This window comes from Crocodylus siamensis, chromosome 11 (assembly GCF_052110815.1).
Source record: "Crocodylus siamensis isolate JL-2025a chromosome 11, ASM5211081v1, whole genome shotgun sequence".
NCBI lineage: Eukaryota > Metazoa > Chordata > Crocodylia > Crocodylidae > Crocodylus > Crocodylus siamensis.
Window position 1 is genome coordinate 13,731,110 of NC_143405.1, and position 19,732 is coordinate 13,750,841.

At 42.8% G+C, this 19,732-nt stretch overlaps 1 protein-coding gene and 1 long non-coding RNA gene across 4 annotated transcripts in view; one reads left to right on the forward strand and one right to left on the reverse strand.

Moving 5' to 3' along the window:
* The window catches only part of PAPPA (pappalysin 1), a 238,127-nt gene that overhangs the window by 49,330 nt on the left and 169,065 nt on the right, over nucleotides 1-19,732 (reverse strand). For all 3 annotated transcript variants that reach the window (XR_016438474.1, XM_090021909.1, XM_090021910.1), the window contains exons 14-15: nucleotides 11,167-11,335; nucleotides 1,369-1,552 (exon numbers count right to left, since the gene is read on the reverse strand). Coding sequence is in view for 2 of the 3 variants with exons in the window: in XM_090021909.1 (XP_089878035.1) it covers nucleotides 1,369-1,552; nucleotides 11,167-11,335 (353 nt within the window). In the remaining variant the exon portion in view is untranslated. The remainder of the gene's footprint in view (nucleotides 1-1,368; nucleotides 1,553-11,166; nucleotides 11,336-19,732) is intronic.
* Nucleotides 6,449-9,829, forward strand: LOC149855462 (uncharacterized). The gene is made up of 3 exons (XR_016438475.1): nucleotides 6,449-6,575; nucleotides 6,749-6,793; nucleotides 9,659-9,829. It is a non-coding gene; the product is annotated as an uncharacterized LOC149855462 (long non-coding RNA).

Here is a 19,732-nt window from a genome sequence, read left to right on the forward strand (position 1 = left end):
TTAACACTCAACCTTCCTCACAGGGCTGACGGTGGGATGCCTGGAAACAAACGATGAAACACACGCAAACTTTCTAAGGGTGTTCTGGGTGGGCCAGGTCCTGAAGAGATGCGGAGCATTTGCAGCTCCTGCTGACTTCAAAGGGAATTGCTGATGCTCAGCACCTTTTAGGATTTGGCCATCTAGTAATAGTAAAACTTTATGGAATTTCCTTATGTAGCTCCCTCAATAACTGAGAGGCTTCTGTCCCGCCTGGGTGCCCAAGAGGATTTCCTTCTACTCCTTTACTCCTGAACTACTCTCTGCAAAATTTCTGGTTGTGTAGGGTGTGTGAACCTGATGAACATTTTTGAGAATAATTCAGAAGTCACTAATAATAAGCAGTTGCCAGCAGCTTACTTTCTTTCAGGTTGGATTCTGGTGCTCTTTTCGACGCTGAAGTTATTGGCAGACAAATGAGTTAGCACAAGGCAAAAGGGATGGGGTTTACCCTGTGTCAACAGTTCTGCAATAACTGCCTGTGTGCCTGCTCTTACCAAATGGTAGAAAAAAGTGAAAGTGTAGTGGTTAGGTCTCTTCTTTCATTAAAGATTTATTTCTCACCTACTGTGGAGAAAGAGCACACACTTGGGCAGGTACTGGGAGCAGATGATGGGCAGTAAAATCTGGCCCCGTTTTACTTTGAGGCACTGAATTTGTTTGCCCATAGTATGAGTAGCACTTTACTAGCCTAGCAAAAGTTAGTAGGACCCCTTGTGAATAAGGAGTTGTTCAATGCAACTAGATTAATAAGACTCATATCTATAATATAGCTTAGCATGTACAGTGTGCTCCCAAGCGCAGATGCAATAGCTCTCTCAAGGTACAGCATACTGAACAGCTGCCAGTTGTTGGAATAAAACTTTCACAGGAGCCTAAATCTTAATTTCAAAAGACACTTAGGTACCAAGTCCAATGGTATTTCAATTCTAAGTTTCTTAGACACTTTGGAAAGTTCCCCTCTATGTCCCTAAATTTAACAAATATTTCAGTAAAGATAAAGACCTTTCCATTTTACTGATGGTTTTAAATTCCCAGAAAACTGAGCAAGACCAGAGTATCGGGCTTGACTTTTTTCCTGCAGCTTTTAAAAATGTTGATTTTATGGATGCAATATTTGCTGGAATTATTATTTTCAGCTGGTCATCACCAAGGAAATGTCTAAGTAAACCAACATGATGAAGAGGAAGAACAGAGGAACTTCTAATTTAAATGAAATCATACAAGCCACTGTCTGCTCTCCTTGTTTGTCATACTTAAAATTACATGGAATGATAATATTAATAGGAATCACCCATGTTTCCCATTGAGCTAAAGCACCCTTTGTACCTTTCAGCAGAGCAGGAGGTCGGCAAGTGAAGGAGCACTTCTTCCCAAAAGTGGTGCCCTCACTGCAGTTGAATGTGGCTGGGTAGACGTGGTATTGATCAGGGATACCACAATCCACAGGGTCACAGGTCACCTGTTTGTTCCATTTTCCATCCACGCAAGTCATGGTGATGCTGGACCCCAACTGAAAGAGACACAAAGGCAAAGGCACAACAGTCAGCAAGGGAAAAATCAAAACTAGCAACAATGTAATAACGCCTAGTGGGTATTAACCATCACCTGCAGCCATGCCACTGCTCATGTCTATTATCTGTCTTGTCTCATAAGCCAAGAAGAACTGGGCCTGATCATCATCATTTGAAATGGAGGTTTCTAAAGAACATCCAGGTGTTGCAAGAAGTGGTGTAGGTGAGTCTATGGTGGATACTTTCCCTTGAGTTACCCTCAAACCTGCATCTTAGCCTGATAAAGATATGCTATTGCTTGTAATGGAGCACTGTAGTGGAGTCCTAATGACCCAAGGTTGTGAAAGACGGTTGTACTTTGTTTAGTAGTAGGATGTTAATCCCTGTTTACTGGAAGAATTTCAATGGGACTGGCATTCTTCTTTACTTGTATACCTAAAATGTGACTATATGTGGTGTTAAGCAATCTCTGCATTTTACCCCAAAGACTGCTCCATTGTCGGAGTAGATGCATATCAATCTGTAAGTCATTCTTACACAAACGGTATCACATACATATAAGTTACTAGTATTTCTAAAACCAGCTATAGAAAAACAAAAATCCATGGGCTTGGTTTTCCCTTACCCTGTTCTTTGTCTTTCTATTTACACTGCAGATGTGGTATGAAATGTTGCAAAATCAGAGAAGCAGATTAACCCCCACTCCGCAAGGATGACAACGACTACAAAGTACAGGGCAGCAGGGAATCTGGATTCATATCTGCTTGGTCTGCCAAGAAGAATGGTGACAGTGACTCTCCCAGCCTCTCTGCAGCTGTTGTTATTGCAGAGGATTGTGAATGAGAGAGAAAATCTGGATCTAGAGAGCCAACAATTATGCTCATGCTAGCATCGTGCCTTTGAAGTAACTGGAGGGAATGTATAAGCCACTAGCTCGGAGGGAACCTCTTGCCTGTATCACAATGGCAGAATAAGCATAGAAGTTGTTGTAGGGACTGACAAAAGAGTATAGGCTTTAATGAGTTGGGGTGACACCAGGCCCAGCCTCTCCCAGCAGGTGTCATTTTAGGGACTGCTGTAGGAGCAGATGCTAGTTGAGATGCTCCTGGTTACTCTGCTATTTTTTCATCCACTGATAGTTTCTGTTTCTTTGTATTCTGGAAGTGCCTAGCATCTCTAAATGAAACCAGGGTGTCACTGTGCTGGTAACTAAACACACACATGGAAGGAGACAGCCCCCCCGAACAGTTTCCATTCTAAACAGAGAAATGTAGTATCCTTATCCCTACTTTTTTTAGATGGGGACTTGTGGCATAGGAAGGTCTCACGTGATGAAGGACATGCAGTGAGTCTGCAGCAGAGTTCAAAAATGAGTTCAGTTCTTCAAAGGGCCAGCTTAGCATCAAAACCACATGGCCATCCTACACTGGTTTTGAGGAGTGACCTCCAAACGTTTATAAACCCTAAAGAGCTGAGCACAAGGAAAGAGGAGCCACCTTTCTAAAGCTAGGGCTATGCATTTTCTAAGGGGCCACAGTTCAATTTGATGTAAATAGAAAAAAAAAAGGGCACGTCCAAATGTTAATTAAAAAAGGAGTATGGTTAGAAATAGGTCTGATAGTAGTGGGAGACTAAAGGGGGAGGAGGGGAGAGAAAGGAGGTGCAAGAGAAAACACAAGAAGCAGACAGCGAGGTAAAGAGAAGATACCTGCCACAAATGTGACTGAACTGTAGTAATCTTGTGCCTCTGGGGGATATTTTATTCCGGGCTGGCACAGTCACAGGAGATTTGCAACGCCAAGCATTGATCTGGGTTTATAAAAGCAAGGGAAATTTTTCTAGCACACATCAAAGGGACCTGGAATTCCCCTTTGCCAAAACACCCTAATGGTTTCAACAGAAGTTCGGACCTGTCTCCCTTTGATATATGGTTGTATTTAGAATGGAAAAAGCAGTCCCACAGCCTGGAGACTGGAGACTTCCCGAGTGGGCACAAAACCCCTTTTCCAGGCCACTGTGTTTATTTAAACAAACAAACAAACAAAAATGCATCTCCTACTGATCTGCAGTATAATGTGCAGGGAGCCCTAGAGAACCTAAGGCAAAGTGACGTTATAGTCCTCATTTCCAGAGGATGTGTTCTCCGGGGGCTTTTTACTCTAGCTTTGTTGATTTCCAAATTGGCTGAACTATTTTAACAAAGAACGTTCCGACACTTCAGAGAGAAAACGACTTGAATGCATCTGTACTTTAGGGAAGCTGCTTTATGGCATGTGGCTCCGCAGCAGAAAAGTGAGGCTATGGAAAACCTTTCCTTGTATTTACACATACCGACACAGCAGCAAATCCAGAGACACCCTATCCCACCTGCAACCCTCCTGTTTGCTTCAGGTCCTGCTTTTGGAGCAGAAGCAGAAAGTGGGCTATTCTCAACCATTAAACGAGACACCCGTTCTGTTGGCAGAGCAGCACCTCAGCTACCGAAGGAGTTCAGGGCCTGATTGATAGATGCCAAATGCCTAGAGCTCCCTGAGATTGTGGTTGGAGTCACAGATGCTCAGTACTTCAGGGAATCAATCCTTAGCTTTTATAGACCAGGGAGAAATACAATCTTCTCCCAAATCCCAACACAGATGTGGTTTTTCACTCCAAGCTGGGTTGTTCCAGGGTAAGCGGAAGCCTCCTTTTCCCATAAGAAACATTATTATTATCTACAAACATGTATATTGTCCATCTCCATGGCTCCTGGGCATTTCAATTTCAGAGGTTAAAACACAAAATCAGAACAAAATAACTGGTGTTAATTAAATCCTAAACAAAATACAGGCCTCTTGCGTTGTTCCCTGCAGGACATTAGGTTCAGGCCCTGATGGAAGGCACATGGATGTGAATTCCAATGTGGGGAAGCTCTGCTCAGAAAACCCAGCTGCCGAGTATGGCGTGTTCTAGCTCAGGGACCAAAAACAAGCGCTTTTCAGCGGATGCAAGAGGCAACTTCTCGAATAAACAGGTCCCAAATCAAACAGGGTTTTAAAGGACATTATCTAAATATCCTGAGCTGCACCCAAACCTGGAAGCTAATATAAAAGGTTGAGTCTAAGGTGTGATTCCAACAAGGAGATTCACACTTTTCAAGCATATGAGTTTTGTCTTAGCTAATGCTTCTGAGAAAGTTCACAGGTAGCTGGCAGCCTGGACACACACCACCTTTACGCTGGTGTAACATGTCCTTAGAGCAGTGCAAGGTAAGGAGCAGACAAACAATACATAAGCCTACACAATATGATGGACACTGCAAATGACCCTGGAAAAAAATCAGTGGTAAAACTACACTGGTTTAAGTTACATAGACCTAGGTTTCCATTTCTATCTTGCGGGCAGGTGTTTGTTTAATGCAAATAGGCTATTCCCACCATTTATTGGAAAGGCATTGTAGTAGTGTCTACTGCAGCAGCCACACCAGGAAAGCTTGCTGTCAGCTGCATAATTTACACTGATGTTCAAAACTGACAAAAGTTATATACAGGCCTGACATGCTGAGCTTACTAAAAAGTAAGCTTGAAATTCAAAGAAGCCTATTAGAAAAGGGACATTTTTCTGTCATTTGGAAGAGATCACTTGTCAGCTGGGCACTTATGCTGCATATATCTATCCTTATGCTCTTTATTTTGATGTGAAAGGATCATCTCCTGTTTTATAATAGGAAAATTAAGTCTTCATACTCTCAGTTCCCCTATAGTACTTCACCAATGAAACAAACCCGGAGCCTTTACACATGTCTCAAACTCTTCTTTCAGTTCTCATCATGAACAAAAATACTGGCCCCTTACAGAGAAAAAGTATCAGCACGTATGATGGTTGATTTCTCAACTTGTGCCTTTTGTTTTGCAATGTTTTTGGTGAGGCTCTTTGTTTTCAAGGTCAGGGATACTCACTGTGCTCTTTAAAGCTTATCTATCATCTGGCATAATCACTTTAATGAATACTAAAACACACTTACTTCTGTAGCAGAACATTACAACAGTGTTTTTTTTACCCCTGGAAGGGAGGTGAAGACTAACTATCTAAACTGAAAATGCAGGGGAAACTGAGATTGTCTAAGAGTAAATTTATCCAAGGCGTCGGTTAGCAGGCCTTCTTGCAAAAAGTACTGTGGGATTTCTGAAGGCTGCATGTTGCCAGGCCATCGGCCAAAAGATGACAGAGCCAACACAGCACAACCCTCCTTTTCTCCATGTGGGTACTTATTCTGTAGTTGCGGTGACTCAGTAAATGAAAGCACCTTCCGAATCACTTGCATCACTTTGGGCAAAGACCACACTGGACCTCGCAGGTCTCCCATGAAGCCAGGCACCAGACACTTGCCAGTTGGCTTGTATGACTTGACAAGACTGTACATCCTAAAACATTTCCAGTGAAGCTCTTGGCTTTTGTATTTGGTACGCTAGCTCTCACTTTGGCCATTTTGTGCTATTCTGACTGGCACTTCCAGTAACTGCTGCTCTCAGCCCCATGCCTCGCACAGTAAGTCTTATGTAAGGAGGGATTAAAAAAAAAAAGAAAAAAAGAAAGAAAAACAATTCCTCAAAACATCGAGGATGGATTAAGCAAACCAGACCTTAACCAACACCATAAAAGATCTGCTTGTTGGGACTTTCAACAACTTGTGAGAAAACACATCTCTTCCCCACTATCCTAACCCCAGTGTGTTCTTTCTGCAAGAGGCAATTCACGTGTGCAGTTTCCTTTCCTTAAAAATGAACAGCTGTGTACTTCCCTCTAAGTACTCTTCCACTGCTGCCCACTACTGTGCCTCTAATTGAACCCACATGAGCCATGCTTTCTTTTCCTGGCATGATTGATGATGCTTTTGCACAACATTAAGGAGCTGCTGGGTTTTAAATAACACCTCTCGACCACAGCAGCAGTGGCGGTGGCTTCAGGAAAAAATGACAACAAATAACCAAATGATTGGGGCTTTTGCTGAAGGAAAGAAAAAGGGCTGCGGAGTGGAGGAGAAAGGTAAGGAAAACAAAGGGCAGGGGGCAGAGAAAGAAAAAAGGAGGGAGGTGAAGATATAGAAAGAAAAGAAAGGCAACAAAGTGAATGATGGCTAGAAGCGGGCACCATGCTAATGGCTAGTTTAAAATGGTCTTGTACGTGTACTGATAATTTGTCCCGTCATTAACCTACAGGGAGACATTGTTGATGTCATTGAGATACTGAGAGAGAGACCAAAGGTAGGTCTGTGCTTCCTTTCCTTTAACTGAATGTAGCACTGATGTATGTGGGGTTCCCTCAATTTTCAGGGTTTGGCGATGGGTGAAGAAGGGGAACAGCTCATTGAGTAGCAGATACGTGATCTTCATGTTCCTGCAATGCCTGAGCCCTATGGCTCAGCACAACTGCAGAGATCGAATGGTTCAGCAACAGGTTAAATTTTTAACATACCGAAGGGATTTTACTGGGACACACACTCCTACATGCTCTCAGGTGCTTATGAAAATCTTCCTGATTTCCTTGCTCAGTTCTTCCAGTGTTGTTTCCTGAGATATCCAGAAATTCAGCTCTGGTGTTGAATGTTAGACCGTATTTATTGGCTTGTTGACCATTTGCATAAGCACAGTGATCCTCACTGTCCCTTGTAAAGGCATCAACATCCTTTGAGACCCCTGTCTCCTTTCCAAACACCAGCTTGAGCAAAGCTGCCTTGCTTGCCCTTCGTTAGACCCCATTCAGGCTACCAGATGAATGCGAGGAAGATCTCCAGCTCTGCAAAAATTGTTCAGCAAGGTTCTCAACCCCCCAAAAAACAAACAAAACAATACAACTGGATACAGACAACCTGCCACATGTTTCATCTCATCTCCAGACGTAATCAGAAGAGAAACTGGAAGCTGGAAAGTAACTGTGAGATGATAAATAAAAGCACAACAGGAATCTAACCTGAATATTCCAGAATTTCTGAGAAATTACTTCTTGGACAAACATTACACAAATTGTGGCACGGAGCTCCTCCTGATTCAATAAACTGAACCCTGGTGGCCCTGAAAAGAAGCGGTCTGTTGTCGGTCAACAAAGCACTTAAGCACAAGCACAACTTTTAAGCATGTGCTTAAAAACTTTGCTGAACAGGGACGGACTGAAGGACACACTTAATCCTTGACTGATTTATACTCAGAGGGCATATCTACATGTGCATATTAATGCACACCAATAAACTCTGGCACATATTGCACCAGAGTTTATTGCTCCTGGGCGCCACTTTTACATGTGCGCCTGGGACCACAGGATGTCGAGCAGAGTCACAGCAGCCCCATCTGACAGGAGGCCCAAAGGGTCAGCTTGCCAGCTAGGGACTACACCGACCTGGCTCAACAGGCTGTGGAGGGGCTGGCTGGGGCTTGAGGGTGCTTTAGTGTGGGGCCAGCCAGCAGGCAGCACCCATACTCATGCACACTTGTGCCCTAACAAGCTAGGTCAGTGTTTGCACATTACAAGTACTACTGCAGAGTTTATTAGTTTCCTGTACCCTAATAAGGCCGCATGTGTAGATGCCGAGACATTCTTGTCTAGATGTGCCCAGGTTATACAGAACATAATAAAAAACTGAGCCTTCATCCTAGAACTTTTTGCATTCACTTTCTGGGGAGGGCAATGGATTGCAAAACCTGGGGTGATCGGAGTTGGGTTCGGAGTGTTTTGGTGGATAAGGAATATCCTCAGCTAGTGGCTTTAATGTTCTGCAGTCCTGTTATATGAATCAGACCCAACCTTGAATGCTCTGGGTGAAAAAAAAAAAGAGGCTCCGAAACTGAGGTTCTGAGATCAAAAACATATAGTAATAATTGGCATAAATCTCCCCCATAGGGGACTTTTCATATTTAAATGATATGGTGCTGGTGAAATGCCTTTGGGTTTTTTTTATTTGGTTTGTGGATTCCTGTGCGCTCAATGCAAAGATCTCTTCCAACTATTTCCTTGTTCAATCATTCAGGCTTGTTTGAGAATTTGTTTTCTGTTCTGCAAAAATGCTCAGCTGGAGCTAGGGTCCTGGTGCTGATGCCAATTAGGATGGAAGAGGCCCAGCTTGTGGGGTCCTGTATTTGTTTTGTAATTGAGTTGAAAGGGCTGACTCATTCCCCTCCACTCTGTCTCCCCCTCGATGATCTTCTGAAGAGCACAGTATTTTACAAATACAGACAAGCTGCTGAGTGTGACTGTGGCCTTATACATTATCTTCTTTACACACACGCACGCACGCACACACACACACACACACACACACACACCCCTCATTGCTTCTACCACACAAAAATAGGTCCAGATGGGAATTACTGTGTTCACGTCTCACAGACGTGACCCAACTAATATTACATAAACACATCATAGGGGAGAACTAAACTAAGAAACAACTTAAAACTTTGCTCTAAACTTGAAGTGAATGCAGGGATGTGTTGGAGGTAGGGCTCACAGATCTCCTACTCCACCATTACCATTCCCCAAAACAAACAGAAAGCTGAAGTGACTTCTGTGGTCCTAAAAAAATTCACTCCCTTCTGGAAACCAGTATCCTTTTGCCTGGGATGATTTATCCCCAGAGCTCACAAAAATTCTTGTGCAGAACAAACAGTTTGTCTTTGGAATGCACCAGACTGCACTAAGCGTCAGGTATTTGGGAAACGGGGATGGGAGGACAGGGGAACGGGAAGAAGGAGTCCAAAGACAGTCCTCCAGTTTCCCACTAAAAAGTTTTCACAAACACCCATCACTTCCAATCTCACATGTGAACTAGCTTGCTATCAATGCACTCAATATGCTGCCCTCAGAGACCAAGTACAAACATTTCCCAAACAAAATGAGTGTACATTTTCCAAGAGGCATTACCTCCCCTTCTTAGTTTTGTTTAAATGAGAAAACAAATTAACATATTTCCCAGTCGCTGACTTTTTCTGCTCGCACATGCACCTGTGGTACTAGAGTCTTAGGGCATCATTAAAAGAAGACAATACATCATGCTCTGAATCCCTTCTTAATTACATCTGAAAAAGTCTGGATTCATTCTATCCTTGATTCCTGATCTCTGTGCACCTCTTCACTGTCAGGGTCTGCCTGGAAGTGGATACTTGGAAATACTGCAAAGGAAGCAAGGCTTGTGATGCTTCGGGCCCAGCCAAAGGAATCTCAGCTGATAGCCGATCCTCATGAAATTTCAGGCCAGTTTTCCAGTTCCAGTAAGATCAGATAAGTTCTGAGCAGCCACCAAAATGTTTGGGTGCTTTTCCAGACTCCAGAAAAAATAAAAAGAACTATGCCAATTAGAACATTTCTTTTTTAATGAGGTTAGAATATTAGAGCATGGTTTTATAAAGTTTCCTGCCTACTCAGATAGGAATGCACACACACGGGCGCGCGCGCGCACACACGCACACTAAGTTAAATGGCCTGTTGAGAACAAGCATTCCCCAAGAACAGGCCTGGAAGTAAGGAGACCTGGACCCTATATTCAGCCCTGCCAATAATCATCTATTGATCTCGGGTCATGTGACATTTCTGTGACTCAGTTTCTCCACCTACACTAGGGGTGGGCAAAATGGCAGAGCTGGCCAGTAGGCCAGACTCCATTTCCCAGCAGCCCCTGCCCACATCACTGCAGCCAGTTCCATGGAGATCCCAGGGGTGGCGGGACCATGACAGCATGGGTCCACGGTTCCCATCGAGACCGACCTCCGCAGCGCTGGCAGGGTGCACAGCTGGATGGGGGGCTGCTCTGAGGCCGGGGCTGGGATCTTGCAGTGGCGACAGCATGGTCTGGAGCTGAGGCAGAACTGTGATCCACGGCCTGCCCACCCCTGCCTGGGGCATGTGGGCAGCAGATCGTGGCTCTGCCCTGCATCTGGACCATGCTGTCCCTGCTACAAGAACCGAGCCCTGGAGCAGCTTCCTGCCCTGCCAGGGCTGCTGGGGCTCGTCTCCCTGGAAACCCTGGCCTCATGTTGTCTCCTGTGGTCTCCATGCAAACTGGCTGCAGCAAAAGGGCAGGGGCTGCTGGGAAATGGAGTCCACCATGAACTCAGTGTGGCCCATGGGCCAAACTTTTCACCTGTCCCTGATCTACACAGTTCAGACAGAAATACTACCTACCTCCCATGAGTGCTGTCCATCCTAATAAAGCTAGAAGACTGGGAATATGCATATGAAAAGCTTGCTGTAATAAGACCTAAGTGATAAAGAGACCCCCAAAGCTTTGGAGTATCTTTTTTACAAGCACCAACCAGTTACTATCCTTCTGCATGACTACACACCAGATTTGGGGGTCTGGAAATGAGAGCTGGAAATGTCAAAAAAGCAGGGTGCCTCAAGAGATTGCTATTATATCATGCTCCTGATCAGATCAGAAAAAGCATTTTGGTAACTGATTTTTTTTTAGGTGTCCCAGCATTTCTGATGCTGAACCTGGAAAGGACCATGAGGTATAGAAACACCTAGAAAAAGAAATTTTACGCATACACACACACACATATTTAAACAATTGGAGATTTGGGGTAAACGGGCGGATCATTTCTTATCCTATCCAGACTCTTTGGCCCAAACTTGATGACAACAAACAAACCTGGCTCTTGATGAGGTCGTCATCTCTGTGCACTTGCAGGATGTAGCCTGTCTTGCAACTAATGTTGCACTGGGCGCCATTGTACCACCCACCGCTGGTGCAGTTCAGCTTGGCATTCTCAATCTCCAGCTCTTGGCAGTCAGTGGCTTCGCAAGAGTAGTGGACACAGCTAGGAAGGAAACAAGAAATAGCATGTGTAGTTCATTTTGTAGAAGAATGGCTGTTAGACCAACGAATCCTTCTTTTGTAAGGCAGCAGATAAAAGTTACTGAATCCATTTGGTAGCAGAATCAACCCAGGTCAAACAGCAAGAACCGTTGCTACATTTTCTGCTGAATGAGGAATGCGTGCTGGTAATGACAACCTCGCCAAAAAACAGATCTCTGAGCCTGTGAATCTAGCACTGAGGAAAAGGGTAGATGATCATTCCTTGTGAATGATTTTCATTTGTAGAGTGCCAGCAAAACAGAAACAGAAACAACATGACAGTGGAATTGTAACCTTCCCACTCTATCCTCTGCTTAAGTGCCTAAATCATGTCTTTGGAAAAAAAAAAAAAATCCCATCTCACTGGGTTAGTGAGGCAGTTCATGCCGCAGTCTTTTGGCTCTACTGAAATTAAGTGTCAGCTAGCACCAGTGATGCTGGGGAGTTTCTGAGCTGTAGATACTTATCTTTTAGGAACCTGACTGAGACAGACTCATTCACTGGGGAAAGCGACAAGTGCTTGAATGATGTGCTGTCCATCACCTCTCTCCAACTGCTGTCCACAAAGTTCCTACTGCCCCCACAGTTTTTCAAAAGATAGGACCTTTCCATTTTCCCTTCATAAAATGGCATTGAGATTAACAAACCAAACAAAACAAAAGAAACAACCCCGCCCCACCCCCAAAGAAAATCCATTTTTTAATTTTTATTTCTAATTATGCACGAAGTTTGTATGGGGCAAAATCTCTCATTGTCTATGATCACTTTAACCCAGTTGTATATTTTAGCATGCATTCAATATTAGGCACATAAGTAAATTGCCTGCCTTCAATGGGAGTGCTCACATACTTAAAGCTATTCATGTACCTAAGTGTTTTGCTGTCATAGAGGCCTAAAATTCTACAAGTCAATATCCCTACGCTGGGACTGCATCTATATGTGTGCATAACTGCGGAGTAGACTAAGTAGCTCCGGAGTGAAGCATCGCCATCTACACATGTGACACTATTAGGCCGCAGAAACTAATTAACACTGCTGTGGGACAGTACTATTGGGAGCAGTACTATCTTACAGCGGGGTAATTAACTGCAATTAAACACACATGTAGTTGCTGACTGTGGGCATGAATTATGCCCAGTCAGCCCAGTCAACAAGGGGCCACACTCCTGCTTGCTACTTAGTCACATGGCTCTGTACTTTCAGCACCCTCATGGCCCAGCCAGCCCCTCCACCACCTGCCACCACCCCCCAAAGCAGGGCAGGAGCATGCCTGGCATAAACTGCTCTGCCTCAACTCAAATGGCTGCTGGCCTGGGTGCACGTGTAGATGCTGTGCTTGGGAGTAGTTTACTCTGGCCCAAACTGCTCCAGAGTGTATTGCTTTGAATCAATTGCACATGTAGATGCACCCTGGGAGACTGACATGTACTGAAATCAATAGGAATTAACCAGATCCTTGAGAAGAGGAGCTGGGCCTCATTTCATCATCTGCCAGGGCAAAGAAGAGGTGGAACTGGTGGGTACGCACAGTGAAAAATATTAAAGAAATGAACATCTATACCATGAAACTGGTTAAGATCTAAACGTTTCCCTCTTCCAGGAAAAAGGCTAACAACCACTAAAATCCTACCCAGTTCATTAATCGTGGTACTTGGTGTGTGTATAGAATTTTTTTTATACACTCAAAAAATTGTTCATTAATTAATCCTCATGGCAACCCTGTAAGGTAGCTGTGGTAGTGTTATTACCTCTTTGTTAGAGATTGGAAAGTGGAGGAGGGGTTAGGGAGGGATAGAGTGACTTGGCCAAAGTCACAAAAAGTGAGAAGTGGAATGAGAAATGGGGATCTCTGGATCTTCACATCAGATTACGTTATAGTGGTATGAATCTGCAACTACTTATTTCTCTTTCAACAAGAAATGACCCCAAATGGGGGTGATCAGCTTGTAAAATCCAACTTCCTTCATCTCTTGGAAGCCTTTCACTAGGGTGAGACAAGCTGGGAATCTCCTCCACATTCAGACAGCCATCTCTGGGCCAGATTTGCACCACCTCCTAAAGGGGTTTAGGAGCTACACTAGGCACAGCCCAGTGAGGTAGAGGGCACAGCATGTAGCAGCTGCTAGTGAGAAGATGCTTCCAGATTTTCCACTTTTCACTTACAGGCAACTGGTCATACCCTTACAGTGTGCAGTATCTTGATGGACTAGTGAAACTGGTGGTCCCCGTACTCTGCTTCGCAACACTCCCTTGAACAGCCCCGGTTGGAGTCATGCCCTTACTCAAGGGGAGCAAGGCTTTATAGTCCTGCTGATTTCAATGCAATGCCTCTTCAAATGAGGCAATACTCAACATTAGGGTGTCTGACTGACCATTAGAACGGCATGACTATTAAATATGTTGTCTTGCCAAACCTCACTACAAATTCCTGTTACACCTACACTTTAAGGCTAATCATTATTTTGTTCCCTTCTATTTTCAGAAAGTAGTGTTTTATATGTGAATTCCTTCTGCCTCACTGCTTCGCTGACAAGTAAGTTAAGCTGGTGAGGAACAGAGAAAACATCACTGACAATTCTGTACTCAGAAGGCTACATTGTGAACTTTGCTCCACGGCACATCTTGTGTGAAGAACTAAATTACTTTGCATACATGCTGGATAAATAAAATAACACCCTACAAAATACTGGTGTCCACCAGTGTAGAGCATGTTAATATTATGCTGAATTCCAATCTTGAAGGATATCATAAGAATGAACAAATCTAGGAAAATCTAGGACTGAATTCTTCTGTCACTTACATCTGTGAAAACCTAGAATCACTTTATTGAAATCAGTGGTTGTACTCTTGATATTTATTGGGGGAAACACAAACAAGAATCTGGCCTGTAGAGTTCACATCAGGACACAAGAGGAACAAGCTTAGATTTAAAAGCCACACAGAACTGAAACACCAACAACAAAAGCACGAAGTAACTCTTATTGTGATGTTCCTCCTGCTGTTTACAAGTCCCCTTGTGGTCTTAGTAAATGGCCAGGGAACATTTTTAGCCACCCCCTCCAGGCACCAGATTATGCCTTGGTTAGCAGGATCATCCGAGGAGCTCTCTCTGTCTGTAACTCTATATGAATGACTTCAGTAACAAACAATACAACCATTCACTTTTTGCAAAGCAACCACCACCACCCCAAATGTTCCCAATTTAAACATTTCTGGTTCTCTAGCTACTGGTTCCAATTTGGTATCAGCTACTGTCAAACATAAATCCTAATGAATTTTAGAGTAATGATTCTGAAGCCAGTTCTGCAAATGCAGAATTAAATAGGATAAGATAAACATATCTCAGGGAAAGGCAGAACTCACTGTGGCCATATACCTAAAACTGTGGGCTACACAAATCCTTCCTCAGGTAGTGTCATATACCAATGGTTAGACATCACTTGTCCAGGGAACCGTACAGTCCTCAGCAGCGAAGGAGTGAGGAATCCAAGAATAATATAATTTTAACCTTAGCTCACCTTCTTCAGTGCAGACAAATTAGTTTTCTCTTTATGCCATAATGACACTTTGGACCTTTCAATCATGGCTCACAAAGTAGATTTAAAAGAAGTGCCTCAATTTTGTATATGGGAAAATCAAGGTACAGAGAAATGAAGATTAAAGTTTTCAAAAGGAATTTCTAACCCTAGGGGCACAGCCTGAACAGAGATAGCTTGGTCCTGATTTTTAGAGGTGCTTAGCTCTTGTAGTTTCAAGAAGGGTCAAAAAGAACTGCAGGTGCACTGAAGTTCTGAAAATCATGAACAAAAAAGGGCACCTAAAAAGAGAGGCCCCTTTTTAAATGTTTTATTTTAGTGACTTGCTCAAGGCAATATAAGCAGCCCGTCGCAGACATGGGAAGACTCACTGACACCTATTCTAGCAACTTGTGCACCGGGCCACACTGACTGGCTGAACAAAAGGCACAGTCAGAAAAATGATACAGGCAATTTCTTCTTCCCTGCAACTGATGCTATTTTTTCAGAGCATTTTTCTCTGTCATGGCTAATATTCTGAAAGACTCTAGCTTCTATTAAGCAAACATGAACATGAGCTTGTTTAGTCAACTCATCCCCTTAAACAAAAAAGACAAACAGCTAAAAACCACCACATTTCACAGTTTCCTTTAAGAACCAAATCTCATCCCCAGTTTCCATGAACTTGAGAAGACACTTGCCCGCATTTATTTGAAAGTTGGCACAGGCTAGCTCTATGTTGGATGCAAATATGGGCACATGTAATCTGGATCCAAGTTTGCACCCATTTCTACTCACAACTTTTTCCAGTTTCCTCAAAACATTCTCAGACCTTAATAATCCAGGACCAATTTCAGGATGGTAGTAAGTCCTGCAAGCAGGTGACCTCTGCTTGGTTCTAGCTTTGCTGACAATATTTGGCATTGTATGATTACTTGGCAATATTTGATTCTCGCTTACTAGTTGGATATTCTGATAATCTTATAAGATTTCCAATATGTCTTAGTTTCAGTCAAGATGGAAATAACACTGCAGTGACAGCTTTTGTCACGGTACTGTCATCAGCTGAAACCAGGACTGCTACCAGCTGAAACCAGAAATCAGAGATAAGTGATTCTATTAAAAATGCATATATAGCCAAATAGTTTTGACTTAAAAGGCAAAACAAAATTTAAAAACAGGTGGGCATGCGCACACATATGCATCAAGTTCAGTTCAGGTTTAGGCTGAAGCTCTGCATCAGTTCTTACTCATCTGAGCTGTTTCATCCATCCCTGCTCTGAATGTGCTCCATAGAACATCTCCAAATCCTCATTTTCCTCTACTAATACTGACCCTGACTTAGAAATTCATTCAAACACATGCTTAGCTTCAAACACTTGCATAAACCCTGTTGAAGTATGTGACTTCAGGGGATTTAAGCACATGGCTAAATGCTTTGCTATGTTGGAAGCCTGTTGATACAATACTAGAAACATTAGTATCTTAACATGTTTATACAAAATTATGACAATTAAGTGGTAATCTTACTTCTTCACATCAAAACAAACTCATACCTCCTGCTTTGTTAAGCTCAGAGCAGCCAAACATCATTTCCTAACCCTGAGGTCAAACACTTTTCCAAGAACTTATCCTAACACACTGCCCTAATTATTTAAGTAGCTTCCTTAGTGATCACTGCCAAACATATATGTAGAGACAAGCATAGAGGCATACAAGTATACACTTGTATATAATAAAGGCCTGATTCAGATCTCATTTTACACAGATACTGTATCATTTTCATTTGTGTAGCTGCAGTTAATTTTGCAGGTAAATGCAAAAATCTTAAAAATTTTCATCTACTCGGACTCCAAAATAATGCACATATGACATACGAACACTTTGTCTGTGTTTCTAATGAACTCATTGTCTGGAAAATACTTTTCAATGGGCTGAAAGCAGGTTAGCTATTTTTAATCCAAACATAACATGGATATCAGCGCACATAAGACAGTTAGAAAAGCAGACACGTTAGTTCTATTTTTGGCCGCAGTAATACAGTTAAATACATAAAGGTTTGAAATTGTTTTTTTTTCCCTGTCTTTAGCTTTTGGGAGGGTTTTTTGTTTGTCAACTAAAATCTTATAGGTGTCTTTGTTATGAAACAAGAGCTTAGACTGTGCAGAAAGAAGTATCAGAATGAATTGCACAGAGGAACTAGTGTCTCAGGAGACAGGGGACTGAGTACAAATCTTTACATTTTAGGTACCTTCTTCACCTTTCTGGTAATAGTGACCAAAAATATTTTCCATTTAATGGCTAGTCAGTGACCCGTGCGAAAGGGACCTCAGTGCATTTCCCAGAGGGGTAGCAATGGGAATTAGGAATTCACAACAATGATATGACTGGGCCACACAAAGGAAAAATGGAAACAAAAAATATAAATGAGCAGGTAGGGGTGCTGGGTGCTCATTTCAGAATTTTCTAAACAGCTTTGTTCTAAACATGGGTGAACTACAGAGGGGAAAAACGCACTATATAGTGCTTACAGGCACCAAACCAACTGAGTTCCAGTGTCACACCAAATGGTACCAGTGGTTAAAGCAGAGGGCCTGGGGTGTCAAGACCTGTGGGTTTCATTTCCAGCTGTGAAATGGGTATACATAAGTATATATGCTATTTCATCTCATTTTCCTGGTGTGTAAGATGTCATGTCCACTGGAGCTCTCACTGAGATGAAGACCTCAAAATGATAATGCTTTTAAAACCTCCCTAAGCCCTTATAGTGGATAACAATAACCGGAGGGGGGCGGTGTTAACAACCTTCCAGTTCTCCCTGTGAGAATGTTCCGAGGCGAACAAAGAAAATGCATCACGTCCCAGTTTAATAAAAGCCAAATGATGCTGGTTGCCAATTACCAAAAGGGGGGTGAAGGTTAAAACCCCACTGAATTATAGCATATGTCATGGACCAAGGCTTCTATGATTAACTGTTCTCTGAGAAATTCATTAATTTCACCAGAACCAAGTTGAACAGAGATTGTGTAAAATGACAGAAAGCAGGAAAGGGGTAGACCATACTAGAAAAGGTTAGAAAAAGCAGCATTAAACAGCAACCCACAGATCAGGGGACACTTTTGTTATTGTTGCTTAGAAAAAAAATACCCAACAAAACCCTTGGGGATTACAAAAAATGATTGGGCTTGTTAAGCCTTTATATATGGTTTTGTTCTTTGTCATTTCTTCTTGGAGGCAGAAAGAGCAGGAGAGAATTAAGAAAGGGGGCAACTTGTGCACTGATAGAGTTATGTTGGCTCACGGAATAGAGAAATCTCTGACGGAAGGGATTTGTTGAAGGGCAGGGGCAAGGGGAGGGGATGGCTTGTTGTTGAGCTATGGTTTATGCTGGCTCAGGTATGCCAGGTCATGCACTTCTGTGGAAGGAGCTGAGGGTGCATGGTTTTCAAACCATATTTAAACAAACCATGGGTCGGTTATTCCAAACCTAATTATTGAACCTGGGGAGCTGAGAGGTGCTTTGGAGGTGCTGAGTTTTCTGGACTACAGCATTGGTCCGTGATATGTGTACAGCGGCAGAGATTTATATGTACATATGTATGTACTGCTACATAGACATAACTCAAAGGGGGTAAAAAATACAGCTCACCCTGAATGAGCCAGTTCTTGGCTGCTACAGCAGTGCTGAAAGTAGCAAAACAAAGTTCAATAGAACAGGGAAAAGCAAATGTACTTCCTTCAAACTATAAAGTACACATAGTGGTGACATAGTTATATAACAAAAAACCATGAGGTACCTATGCTAGAGAACGACATAAAACGAGACACCAGTCCAAGGAAAGGGAAATGTATCTTCATTATAAACAAGGAGTCAGCAGAGAATTATAAAGCGGAAACGTTATGAAAGCAGAAATTTTAGCAACTGAACCAGGGCATCTGTCTTAGCTTCAGCACCGCGGTTTCCAGTACAGAACAAAACTGCAGTACAAGGCATGCAGGTCTCCTTGTGCCTGATGCGTACAGGAATCCGAGGAAGAAGTCAGTGCTTAACAACAGTTATCCCTGAGAGGTTTGCGAGACACTGCTCTGGCCTTCTATACGGTGAAAAGAAAATTAGCATGGTATCTCAGTTAAAGGCATAGCAACAGCTGGCTTTTTTTTTTTTTTTTTTTTAACAGCAGCCATGCTACTTACAGTTTTCAGGACGTGCATTAGGGAGCGTGTTGGGTGACTATATAAGCAGACATGCATACGAGCCTTGTTTTAAATGTCCCTTACACAAGGCAAGTGAGGTGAAATGTCACTGTTGCCAGTAGAGCTCTACAGGTGTTAAACCGGTGGAATAGGAAAATTAGTTGCATGACATCTACTATGCATCTCTTTTATAGCACATCTCCAGCAGTGTTAGGTACCTCTGCCAAAAAACTTCTGCAAGTTGCACAGGGAAAAACAAATCAATGGAAAATATGGGCCATAATTTAAGAAACAGGAGCACAAGTACCATGATGTTCAATAGAATTTGTGCCCCTGACCTGCACGGACTCTTAAAAATCCCATCCAAAATATACACTTTTAAAAAGGAGTGGGAAAGCACATTTTATTCTGTATTTGGGTGGTCTGCTCACTGACACATGGGAAAGATACACTTCCTCTTAAAAGAACTTCTATGAGGAGATATATTCCTATTCTCTCTCATATTCAAAGTCCTCGCCCAAGCTCATAAGCACCTGTATCTAACTGCACATTCTCTCCAACTAAAATAGTTCTCTCTCTCAGAGGAGGGAAACAATTTCTCCTGCAGAATGAAGCTAAAGAGAGACAAAAGAAATGCCTGTGTTTATCTG